We start from the raw sequence: 13191 nt of genomic DNA, 5'->3' as shown, positions 1-13191 counted from the left end.
TAAAATCGGACACGTTTTAAAAAAGTTATTAGAATAATTGTGTATAAAAACACGCAAAAACTCCATTTCTTCTCAGTTGAATTCGAGCAGCCGACGAAACAGCATATCTCTTGCTCTGTCCTTCCGTCTTTGTCTCTCACAGTCCCGCGCAGATGTGATATGAGTTATGTTACGAGTTAATGAGGAATTACATAATATCATATAAAAGTAAGGATATGAACGAAAAATGCATAAAAAGCCTTTTAATTTCATCATTTCAGCCGGGTCAATCTGGACCCACCATCGCCGCACGTGTTTTATTTTGAACCTCCGGGTATTACGTGTTAAGGACGGCAGTATAGAAAGTTCATCCTTTACATTGGTTTGTAGTTTGTTTAATCGTTGCCACTTGATCACTCGATCGCATAGCCATCGATTGATAATATGGAAAGTTGGTTGTGTTTAACAGACGAAGTGGAACCGACGCAGCAATCTCACCACCAGACAGTTTCGGCGTCTGGACAGCGGCTGGAGTTGGCGATGGGAGGGGCCGTCCAGCTGCAATGTCCACCAGGTAAAGTGCCTAACTTCTCTATTATAACTTAATTAACTAAACAATTAACTCTAAGTCATGATGTTGTGAATTCTAGTATACCTGATAACTGGGTGCGTTTTAAAGTTGGAAATTATGAAGAAATAAAGAAGTTTAATGTTGAATTTTTGATGATCTGGTAGTGAGACAAATGAAAGATGCAAGTTGTGCTGTGTCACAGCATTTATTCGAGTCAGTTGAGTTGCGAAGTTGCGAGATGACTGGGATCGATGATGATGATGACACCAGGTGTAGACGGCGATGACGGCGAAGCGGTCGAGGCACGGGTCAGTGAGTCGACGCCGCGTTGATGGAGACCGGACTCGTGGGTGTGTTCAGCACTGGTGAAGGCATGGATTCTTCCGGGTACTCCAGTGTGAACGTGGTAGTCGAAGTTACGATTGACCCGGTCAGCAGATGAGCGGAAGATGCAGGCCGGCGAAGTGGTCGCAGGGTCTAGGCGCGTGAGATCAGTGCTAGCCAGGAACGATGGCCGGGGCCAGGGCACTGATGTGATCCCAAGAAGTCCATAGTAATTGTATACCGTGCAATGCCGAGTGTAGACGAGTAGGTCCTGTAGCGGTGTGGTGAAGAAGGACTGCTTTAAACCGCTTTATTTGAGTTATTTATTCGACCGGTTTCGGTTGCACTCAACTTTCTTCAGGATAATTAAAATATAAACTCCTATATAACTCAAATAAAGTGGTTTAAAACAAAGTAAGTTTTTTCATTTAATAAAATATGTATTAATGCACCAAGTTATGCTAATCATTCACTTACGTTAGAAGGAAATAAAAATATGTATCAAAGCACCAAATTATGCTAATCATTCACTTACATTACATATTTCATGGAACAAAAGAACAATTAACTTAGTGAAATAATAATAATATGAGAGATTCAATACAGGGTTTAAAAAAAAATTGGTAACTGTTTACTGCAAAGAACAGTAAATAACTACATTAGTCCCATGTAAAAATATTGAAAGAAGAAGAGTATTTGACATCAAAACATGAAAATTTGAATTTCTGTTTTTGTTTTCGTTATACTCATACTTGTATATACTTGATTTATTGGTTTCATTTCATTGGTTATACTTGATTTCATTCTATATTCCTTGCAAACCAACATCGAGGCCATATTTAACGTATTATTGCGACAAATCCAACACGGAATCACAATTGAATTGAATTGAATTCGTCTAATGATTATAAAGATGTTGTTGCATATTTAACGCACTATTCACTATATATAAACATGCTTTAATAGATTTTATATCGGCAAGCAGAACAACAAATCTAATTGAACAAACTCTATTTGGGAGGCGGTTTTGGGTACCGCCGCCCCGGGAACCATTTATTGGATAACCAACACCTCTGCCATCGGTCACCCGAAGTGGTTTGCTACGTTTGGTGAGTTAGCAGGGGTGCCCGGGTTCATCGGGTTAGGTATGTTCAGGATGCATCACCTGCGTAGGGTGCCAGATCGGAGAGGCTGGTTTGGGGAGACCCTTTGACCTCTCCAACTGGACTCTCTACCCATCGCCTTGCGTCGCAGCGGGAGGGATATATTATTATTATATTGGATTAGTGTGTCACTTCATACCTTTTTCCTTCCCAGAATTTCCTCTCCTTCCTCTCTTTAAAAATACCTTCCTCACAGCATCCCCAAAGATCTACCTCTACTAATTTTAATTTATTTGTTGTTCTATTCCTAATCTACTATTTTTCCATTTTATACAGCAAAGTATTTTTTTTTTTTTTTTTTTTTTTTTTCACATTTTTATTTATATATATATTTTTTTTTTTATTTTTTTTTTTTGTTACATACATGGTTTTAAAATACAAATTATGTTTTTTACATACATATTAAAAAAAGAAAGAAACAATGCGAATTACAGAAAAGTATATGTACACATGCACATATGTATACATATATAGTGTATTACACACCATACATAACATACACACACAATACACGTACACACACACGAGTTCATAAACAGCATATACATAAAAATAATAATATGCATAAATGTATGATAGCAAAAAAATCCCACATAGGCATCGCCAGTTCGTGGGTATACTTGTGTTTCTTTAAGGCAGTTCAGTTAAAATTACTCTAAATATACATATTTTATCTTTGTAGAAAATTGAAAAGAAAAGAATGAAAATATTTATAGTAAAATCATTATTTACTGTATTTACGGGATTAAATATGAAAAATAAAAGTTAATAAGGATTTGTTAAAAGTTAATAGAGATTAAGATCAGATGTTACAGCAGGTAAATATTAATATCTATGGTATTTATCCAAGACTTTATTACATTTTTATGTTTCCTGTAGGATGATATATTTTCACATTTGATTTCTGTATTGGTATAGAGTGCATTATAAATTTTTGGTGTAATAAAATAAGCATGTCTTTGCGCAAGCCTTGTTTTGCACAGTGGAACTTTAAATACATTATTTACCCTATTACTAGACCGATTTTCATTTTTTATAAAAAGAAAATTTCGAGCAAATATATATTTTAAACATTGTGTACAGTAAATTTTTCTTATCTCTAACAATTTAGCCTCTTCGAATAATTGCAAGGAGGGGTAGGTCATATCTTTATGCAACATTATTTTTAGTATTAGTTTTTGTGTTATTTCTAGTGGCTTAATATGGGTGTTATAAATCCCCCCCCATGCAATTATTCCATAAGATACTGATGATTGCACCAATGCATGATACACCAATTTGATTCTTTTGATATCTACTATATTATTTAAACGTTTAAAAATATAAGTTAAATATCTAAGTTTATTTACAAGCTTTTCTACGTGATTTGTCCATTTGAGTTGGCTGTCTATTATAATTCCTAAATATTTAACTGTATTCCCCGATTTCATTTCTGTACAGTTAGTGCATAAGACAGGATTGCAAGTATTTTTGTGAAACCTTATACTTAGATGAGTTAAGGGTGCCGCTTTTTTGGTATTATAAAAAGGAATATATATAGTTTTTTCACAGTTCAGAGTTAGAAGGTTTTGATTGAGCCATTCTTTGACAATAATTGTGCACTTATTTGCATTTTTAGAGACCTCGTCCCAGGATTTACCATGAACTGTGATTGCAGTATCGTCAGCATACGAGAAAAGTTTTCCCGGAATACTAATATTACATAGGTCATTAATATAAATTAGAAACAAAAGCGGACCTATAACTGTTCCTTGTGGAACCCCATGTCTCATAGATGCTGGTTTACTAATATTTACGCCAATTTTTGTGGATTGTCTGCGATCAAGTAAATAATTTGTTAAAAGTGACAGACAATTATTTTTGATTCCCATATTATTAAGTTTTCCAAGCAGTTTATTATGATTGACGGTATCAAAAGCCTTTTTTAGGTCTAAGAATATTGTTAAACTTTTCATATTCGAATCTAGATTGGTGTATAATTTTTTTGTTAGATTAAATAAAGCATCATCAGTACTAAGACCTGATCTGAAACCATATTGGTGTGGTGACAAGAGTGCATTAGATTCTAGAAACTCTAGTACTTGTATCTTTATGATTTTTTCTAATATCTTTGCAAGTTGGGATATCAGCGATATTGGTCTGTAGTTGTCAAGTTTAGAGATCGATCCAGATTTATGTATGGGTACAATAATTGAGAGTTTAAATGCATTTGGGAAAATGTTTTTTTCAAGGCAGGAATTAAAAATGTGTTGTAAGGGCATAGAAATGTGTTGTTTAATAGACTTGATTGTGATACAGCTTAATTCATCTGGACCATTGGCTGTATTTGTTTTAAGATTGTCAATGTGTTTTATAATTTCAGATTCAGTTATCCGTTTAAATTGAGATAAATTAGGAGTATATTCGGGGGTGGGTATGTCTATTTGGGTTGATTTATGTATACTGTTTTGAAATGAGGGATTATTATTTATTAAATCTGCGGCAACGTTTGTAAAGAAATCATTGAATTTATTTGCGATTTTTCCTACATCCGTTATGACTATTTTATCGTCTGTTACAATTTTTTCGGGAAATCTTTTTATTTTGTGTGTTCTATTCGTTATTTCATTTATGACTTGCCATGTTTTTTTAGAATCATTATCAGCTTTTTGCAATTGGTTTGCATAGTATTCTTGTTTACATTTCTTCATAAGAATATTAAAAAAATTTCTATAGATTATGTATTGCTGACGTAAATTTCCATTAGATGGTACACCTTTTACCATACAGTAATTCTCATGGTTTTTGTAAATTTTGTACAGTTTGTTCCTGTGTTGACTTGCAATTATCAGTCCACGCGTGATCCATGGTTTAATTTTTTTATGTTTTCTTTTAGGTGTTCGTGTTAATTCTAGACTATTTTTGATATTATTATTTAATATCGAATAGAATGTATTCAGTGATTGATTTGGGTCATCATTGGATAAAACTTGGTTCCAAGTTTCTTTTTTTAGAGAATTGTTTAGTGTTTGGTAGTTAATTTTATTTTTTTCCACTTGTTGTTCTTTAGTTGTATGATGAAAATTTAATTTACTGTGACCGAAAAAGGTTGGGTAGTGGTCTGTGATATCGAATTTTAGGACAGCTGATCTGGGTATAAAATTTGTATTAGTTTTGAGTAATATAGGATCGAGGCAAGAATCAGCGTGATGGCCATATCTAGTGGGTTTATTTATGTAAGACAGATAACCCTCGCTATATATAACATTTAGATATTCGTTTGCAATAGGGTTTAGGATCGAATTATCAATGTTGATGTTTATATCACCTACAATAAATGAGAAATCGGATTGATTGCAAATATTTTCATTTATAAAATATTTAAGTTCTGTGATAAAGGATTTAGAGTCTAAGGAAGGGGAGCGATATATAGCAAGTATAGAGTATGTTTTACTGTTATGTGTGAAGGATAAATGTATGGCATTAGAATACTTAAATTTGGGGATATTAATTATTACGTTAGTTATTTTATTTGAACTGTAAAATATTGAGAGACCATCGTGAGAAGTATGTTTACAGGGTAGTGAGTAAGTCTCATAATCGGAGATGTGGTAGGGTATTGAGTCACGCATTTGCGTTTCGGTAAGTATGATTACATTTGGACGAAAATCTAGAGAATTGAGGAAAATACAGAAATCATCAAAATGTTTGCGTATGCTTCTTATATTTAAATTTATTAAATTGAAATCTGTATTTCCCTCAATTATGTAGTTATTTAGTTCTGTCATATTTTCATAAACCTTAGTGTCTGGGACCGAAAAATCGTCATAGTAATCCATTTTCAAATTGTGTTTTGTTTTGATGTATTGTGTTTTGATGTTGTTGTGCGCTAATGAATTAACTAATTTCATGTATATATGTAATGTGTCGCAGGAAGCGAGGGTTGTTGGTCTCCGCACGTGTCGAGCTCTGCGGCCCCCGCCCCCGCCGGACTGCTGTACACCTCCCGCGGGGAGTACCGCTGTCAGGGCCGGCCAGGGCCCGAAGCGGGGCGGCACGCTCTCTCTTCAGGTAGGCATATCTACTTACCCCACCGTGCTCCCGGTGCAGACGTGCGTTGAACCACCAAAGAAGCGAGGGTTGTTGGTCTCCGCACGTGTCGAGCTCTGCGGCCCCCGCCCCCGCCGGACTGCTGTACACCTCCCGCGGGGAGTACCGCTGTCAGGGCCGGCCAGGGCCCGAAGCGGGGCGGCACGCTCTCTCTTCAGGTAGGCATATCTACTTACCCCACCGTGCTCCCGGTGCAGACGTGCGTTGAACCACCAAAGAAGCGAGGGTTGTTGGTCTCCGCACGTGTCGAGCTCTGCGGCCCCCGCCCCCGCCGGACTGCTGTACACCTCCCGCGGGGAGTACCGCTGTCAGGGCCGGCCAGGGCCCGAAGCGGGGCGGCACGCTCTCTCTTCAGGTAGGCATATCTACTTACCCCACCGTGCTCCCGGTGCAGACGTGCGTTGAACCACCAAAGAAGCGAGGGTTGTTGGTCTCCGCACGTGTCGAGCTCTGCGGCCCCCGCCCCCGCCGGACTGCTGTACACCTCCCGCGGGGAGTACCGCTGTCAGGGCCGGCCAGGGCCCGAAGCGGGGCGGCACGCTCTCTCTTCAGGTAGGCATATCTACTTACCCCACCGTGCTCCCGGTGCAGACGTGCGTTGAACCACCAAAGAAGCGAGGGTTGTTGGTCTCCGCACGTGTCGAGCTCTGCGGCCCCCGCCCCCGCCGGACTGCTGTACACCTCCCGCGGGGAGTACCGCTGTCAGGGCCGGCCAGGGCCCGAAGCGGGGCGGCACGCTCTCTCTTCAGGTAGGCATATCTACTTACCCCACCGTGCTCCCGGTGCAGACGTGCGTTGAACCACCAAAGAAGCGAGGGTTGTTGGTCTCCGCACGTGTCGAGCTCTGCGGCCCCCGCCCCCGCCGGACTGCTGTACACCTCCCGCGGGGAGTACCGCTGTCAGGGCCGGCCAGGGCCCGAAGCGGGGCGGCACGCTCTCTCTTCAGGTAGGCATATCTACTTACCCCACCGTGCTCCCGGTGCAGACGTGCGTTGAACCACCAAAGAAGCGAGGGTTGTTGGTCTCCGCACGTGTCGAGCTCTGCGGCCCCCGCCCCCGCCGGACTGCTGTACACCTCCCGCGGGGAGTACCGCTGTCAGGGCCGGCCAGGGCCCGAAGCGGGGCGGCACGCTCTCTCTTCAGGTAGGCATATCTACTTACCCCACCGTGCTCCCGGTGCAGACGTGCGTTGAACCACCAAAGAAGCGAGGGTTGTTGGTCTCCGCACGTGTCGAGCTCTGCGGCCCCCGCCCCCGCCGGACTGCTGTACACCTCCCGCGGGGAGTACCGCTGTCAGGGCCGGCCAGGGCCCGAAGCGGGGCGGCACGCTCTCTCTTCAGGTAGGCATATCTACTTACCCCACCGTGCTCCCGGTGCAGACGTGCGTTGAACCACCAAAGAAGCGAGGGTTGTTGGTCTCCGCACGTGTCGAGCTCTGCGGCCCCCGCCCCCGCCGGACTGCTGTACACCTCCCGCGGGGAGTACCGCTGTCAGGGCCGGCCAGGGCCCGAAGCGGGGCGGCACGCTCTCTCTTCAGGTAGGCATATCTACTTACCCCACCGTGCTCCCGGTGCAGACGTGCGTTGAACCACCAAAGAAGCGAGGGTTGTTGGTCTCCGCACGTGTCGAGCTCTGCGGCCCCCGCCCCCGCCGGACTGCTGTACACCTCCCGCGGGGAGTACCGCTGTCAGGGCCGGCCAGGGCCCGAAGCGGGGCGGCACGCTCTCTCTTCAGGTAGGCATATCTACTTACCCCACCGTGCTCCCGGTGCAGACGTGCGTTGAACCACCAAAGAAGCGAGGGTTGTTGGTCTCCGCACGTGTCGAGCTCTGCGGCCCCCGCCCCCGCCGGACTGCTGTACACCTCCCGCGGGGAGTACCGCTGTCAGGGCCGGCCAGGGCCCGAAGCGGGGCGGCACGCTCTCTCTTCAGGTAGGCATATCTACTTACCCCACCGTGCTCCCGGTGCAGACGTGCGTTGAACCACCAAAGAAGCGAGGGTTGTTGGTCTCCGCACGTGTCGAGCTCTGCGGCCCCCGCCCCCGCCGGACTGCTGTACACCTCCCGCGGGGAGTACCGCTGTCAGGGCCGGCCAGGGCCCGAAGCGGGGCGGCACGCTCTCTCTTCAGGTAGGCATATCTACTTACCCCACCGTGCTCCCGGTGCAGACGTGCGTTGAACCACCAAAGAAGCGAGGGTTGTTGGTCTCCGCACGTGTCGAGCTCTGCGGCCCCCGCCCCCGCCGGACTGCTGTACACCTCCCGCGGGGAGTACCGCTGTCAGGGCCGGCCAGGGCCCGAAGCGGGGCGGCACGCTCTCTCTTCAGGTAGGCATATCTACTTACCCCACCGTGCTCCCGGTGCAGACGTGCGTTGAACCACCAAAGAAGCGAGGGTTGTTGGTCTCCGCACGTGTCGAGCTCTGCGGCCCCCGCCCCCGCCGGACTGCTGTACACCTCCCGCGGGGAGTACCGCTGTCAGGGCCGGCCAGGGCCCGAAGCGGGGCGGCACGCTCTCTCTTCAGGTAGGCATATCTACTTACCCCACCGTGCTCCCGGTGCAGACGTGCGTTGAACCACCAAAGAAGCGAGGGTTGTTGGTCTCCGCACGTGTCGAGCTCTGCGGCCCCCGCCCCCGCCGGACTGCTGTACACCTCCCGCGGGGAGTACCGCTGTCAGGGCCGGCCAGGGCCCGAAGCGGGGCGGCACGCTCTCTCTTCAGGTAGGCATATCTACTTACCCCACCGTGCTCCCGGTGCAGACGTGCGTTGAACCACCAAAGAAGCGAGGGTTGTTGGTCTCCGCACGTGTCGAGCTCTGCGGCCCCCGCCCCCGCCGGACTGCTGTACACCTCCCGCGGGGAGTACCGCTGTCAGGGCCGGCCAGGGCCCGAAGCGGGGCGGCACGCTCTCTCTTCAGGTAGGCATATCTACTTACCCCACCGTGCTCCCGGTGCAGACGTGCGTTGAACCACCAAAGAAGCGAGGGTTGTTGGTCTCCGCACGTGTCGAGCTCTGCGGCCCCCGCCCCCGCCGGACTGCTGTACACCTCCCGCGGGGAGTACCGCTGTCAGGGCCGGCCAGGGCCCGAAGCGGGGCGGCACGCTCTCTCTTCAGGTAGGCATATCTACTTACCCCACCGTGCTCCCGGTGCAGACGTGCGTTGAACCACCAAAGAAGCGAGGGTTGTTGGTCTCCGCACGTGTCGAGCTCTGCGGCCCCCGCCCCCGCCGGACTGCTGTACACCTCCCGCGGGGAGTACCGCTGTCAGGGCCGGCCAGGGCCCGAAGCGGGGCGGCACGCTCTCTCTTCAGGTAGGCATATCTACTTACCCCACCGTGCTCCCGGTGCAGACGTGCGTTGAACCACCAAAGAAGCGAGGGTTGTTGGTCTCCGCACGTGTCGAGCTCTGCGGCCCCCGCCCCCGCCGGACTGCTGTACACCTCCCGCGGGGAGTACCGCTGTCAGGGCCGGCCAGGGCCCGAAGCGGGGCGGCACGCTCTCTCTTCAGGTAGGCATATCTACTTACCCCACCGTGCTCCCGGTGCAGACGTGCGTTGAACCACCAAAGAAGCGAGGGTTGTTGGTCTCCGCACGTGTCGAGCTCTGCGGCCCCCGCCCCCGCCGGACTGCTGTACACCTCCCGCGGGGAGTACCGCTGTCAGGGCCGGCCAGGGCCCGAAGCGGGGCGGCACGCTCTCTCTTCAGGTAGGCATATCTACTTACCCCACCGTGCTCCCGGTGCAGACGTGCGTTGAACCACCAAAGAAGCGAGGGTTGTTGGTCTCCGCACGTGTCGAGCTCTGCGGCCCCCGCCCCCGCCGGACTGCTGTACACCTCCCGCGGGGAGTACCGCTGTCAGGGCCGGCCAGGGCCCGAAGCGGGGCGGCACGCTCTCTCTTCAGGTAGGCATATCTACTTACCCCACCGTGCTCCCGGTGCAGACGTGCGTTGAACCACCAAAGAAGCGAGGGTTGTTGGTCTCCGCACGTGTCGAGCTCTGCGGCCCCCGCCCCCGCCGGACTGCTGTACACCTCCCGCGGGGAGTACCGCTGTCAGGGCCGGCCAGGGCCCGAAGCGGGGCGGCACGCTCTCTCTTCAGGTAGGCATATCTACTTACCCCACCGTGCTCCCGGTGCAGACGTGCGTTGAACCACCAAAGGATAATTATGGCCGACAAGACCCACTCGATTATAACATTACAGTCAAGGAAGCTAAGAAACCTATGGTATAATTCATAAAACATAAAGTCTGTTCTGAACGGTGATGTAGTATTCTAAGAGCCAAAATTAGTTATTCTTGTGCGTCACAAATGCTTTGTTGGACTTGGAACCGAACATTACCGAGTTCTTTAGGGCAGAGGTTCCTAAATTTTTTTGTCCCGTTTTTGCCACTTTCAAAAAAAAAAAAATTCCGTAGATCCCCTGCCTGCCGAATATTGAATTTTCCTAAAACTATTAACGACCCATGAAATTTTTTTTTTTTTTCGTAAAAAGATTCCCTTCCCTTGCCTGTCCAACAACCGGGTGGCGGTATAGTTCCTCTGTCTTTACATTGTGCAGACAGGGGCACCCTTGTGAGGTATTACACCAAATGAAAATGGAACAGGATAAGCAACAGGAATTTCTTTCTGTAGCTGGCCCTACAGAACTACCCCTTAAGTTATTTGTCAGTTCTTCTTGTCACATGATATCCGATTCTTCAACGTTCCATTTCCATAGTTAAAATGTCCTCAAACTTAGTTTTGAAGCCTGTGTGAAGTGCATTTAAACGTTGAACGTCATTATTACCCTGGATGTTTTTCAAAATCAAGTTGGGGAATTAGGATAATTAGCGGCTTCCAATGTGCAATGTTTTGCTTTAATATATTAATTCTGAAGAGAAAAGGAACGTAGACTCTATTTATATACCTCAATTAACAACTTTACAAAATATAAAAATACAAATATCAAATAAGTAAATTCACAGTCTATTATATTTGTATTACGTCTATTGTTTCATTTACGGAACTCCTAAATGTTGACCCCCAGCAAGCCGATATCGACCCCTGGGAGTCCAAGAACATATGAAGCACTTGTCCGCAGCATCCTGGAATACAGCTCCATTATTTGGCCCCCTTCAGAACAAAACCATATCTTTGAAATAGAAAAAGTACAAAAAAGTTTTATGCGTTACCTGTATATGAGGGAATATACATACTATCCATTCCTGTATCCATCCTTGTTCTTAACAGGAATGCTCGATTTCAATACATTAGAAGCCCGCAGAAAAATATTTTGAGGCAAACACTTTTTTAAGTTAATCTCTGGTACAATACACAATCCGCCTATGTTGAAAGAGGTTAACTAACAATAATACTGGAGGGAGATCCCATGCACTCTTATATGCTCCGAAAGCGAGGACTTCTGCCTATCAGAACGCGCCAATAAACAGAGCGACTCAACTGCTTAACGATTCTGCATAGCCATAGACATTTTCAATGTCACCTACAGACAATTCAGTAACTATCTTTTAACACATGTCACGAAATAGTAAAACTGCCTCTGTAAGCTTTTTAATTTGTAATCTTCTCCTTGATATATTGGTGTATAACCGTTTTATGGAGAACATGAAAAAATAAAAATAAATATAGACCACTTTGGGAACTTCTGCGTTAGGGTCAGTGGCGGTTCGTGGTCTTTTTAACAGGGGGTTCAGAAATTCAAGAGAAGATAAACATATCTAATTAAAATTTACTTACTGTTGTCCTTCGTCAAATAGTCGAATACGGCAGCAGTCACACAACTTAAATAAAGTTAGTGGGAGGGGTACCTACATATTATTGTTTTTAAATCACTTCACTAGACACAAATATTAGATAATGAGAAAAGTTTTATAGGAATTAAATTGTTTAATGTTTTTATAGCACTCAATGTATGTTGCTAATTATTATTGTTTTTTCGAGAAGAATAATTTCGTAGAATATACATATAATAGATATTTAAAACATAAAAAAAAAACAAATAAAGGTGGCACGAAATAAATTTACTAAGTCTACTTCAATAGGTAGTAGATTTGCAAATGCCATAAGCAAACGGTTGGAGAAATGCAGAAACAAGAAAACAAAAATATGTACAAAAATGACTACAAAGTTAAATACCATAATATAACATAAAAAATAACACTTGCTTCCCTAAAGGTCAAACGTCGACCGCGAAGTTCTCGGGTTTCTTCGGTTACATTCGTCAATGTTCGGAGGTCACGTGATAACATAACGCGTGTTCGGCGCACACAATTTGTCTTACTTTTGCAAAGAAAGACCAAATTTTGTATATGTCACCGTCATAGGGATCTGTACCGGCTAAAATTCTTTTGTATGAAGAGTTTGGCGCGGATTTCAACTCGCACAAAATTTGGAATATGTATCGTATTTTTCGGTGGCGCGGGTTTTGAAGGCGAAATTTTAATAGCGTGCTATCTATAATGTGCTTATATTATTATAAAACAAGTTTGTTTTATTTTCTCATCTTTTTAATGGGGGTTCGCCGCACAAACGCACTTTAGAGAAAACCGCCACTGGTTAGGGTGACATATTTGCTCTGTGTCTGTGGGCTTCGAACTTAGGCACATACAGATGTATTCACCTTTACGCGCATCTCAAAATTTGCTGTTTTGTCATCAAGTAAGTCATTACACGCTTTATTTACTTGTTTCAACAATTATTTGCTGCACTGATTTCAAGTAGGCAAACTGTTATTTTGTTTTTAAAATTACTTTATTCAATGCCACATATTCCCAAGTCACAAATGAATTAGTCAATGGAATTTTTATTTCAAGTCTCTAATGTAGAAAGCAAATATTTAATTCTTTTAGAAAGGATCTTCTACATCTGTAGTCTTTTAAAGTGACTCCAAATATGCAAGATTCTTGCAATGGTGTTGTAACGTGTTCTACACAACATGTCATCGATGCAACAAATATAAATCAATTAAAAGCTCTATTGGATTCACATTTGGAGAGAAGAAAGGACTTAATTCAAACTTAAAACAACTCAATTACTGGCAAACTTGTTGTGAAATCAGATATGAGC

General features: G+C 45.0%; 1 protein-coding gene across 1 annotated transcript in view; it reads left to right on the top strand.

Annotated features, from left to right (window-relative positions):
• The window catches only part of LOC149416499 (uncharacterized), a 48992-nt gene that overhangs the window by 25215 nt on the left and 10586 nt on the right, over positions 1 to 13191 (top strand). The window contains exons 9-20 of the mRNA XM_089642010.1: positions 449 to 553; positions 5950 to 6128; positions 6324 to 6481; positions 6718 to 6875; positions 6939 to 7269; positions 7506 to 7663; positions 7727 to 8057; positions 8294 to 8451; positions 8712 to 9042; positions 9279 to 9436; positions 9530 to 9756; positions 10032 to 10224. Coding sequence (XP_089498136.1) covers positions 449 to 553; positions 5950 to 6128; positions 6324 to 6481; positions 6718 to 6875; positions 6939 to 7269; positions 7506 to 7663; positions 7727 to 8057; positions 8294 to 8451; positions 8712 to 9042; positions 9279 to 9436; positions 9530 to 9756; positions 10032 to 10224 — 2487 coding nt within the window. The remainder of the gene's footprint in view (positions 1 to 448; positions 554 to 5949; positions 6129 to 6323; positions 6482 to 6717; positions 6876 to 6938; positions 7270 to 7505; positions 7664 to 7726; positions 8058 to 8293; positions 8452 to 8711; positions 9043 to 9278; positions 9437 to 9529; positions 9757 to 10031; positions 10225 to 13191) is intronic.

The sequence above is a fragment of the Hesperophylax consimilis genome, chromosome 17 (assembly GCF_061612785.1).
Source record: "Hesperophylax consimilis isolate HC1 chromosome 17, BYU_Hcon_1.0, whole genome shotgun sequence".
Classification (NCBI taxonomy): domain Eukaryota; kingdom Metazoa; phylum Arthropoda; class Insecta; order Trichoptera; family Limnephilidae; genus Hesperophylax; species Hesperophylax consimilis.
Note: the sequence above shows the minus strand (reverse complement) of the source record. Positions and strands in the feature narration are given on the sequence as shown.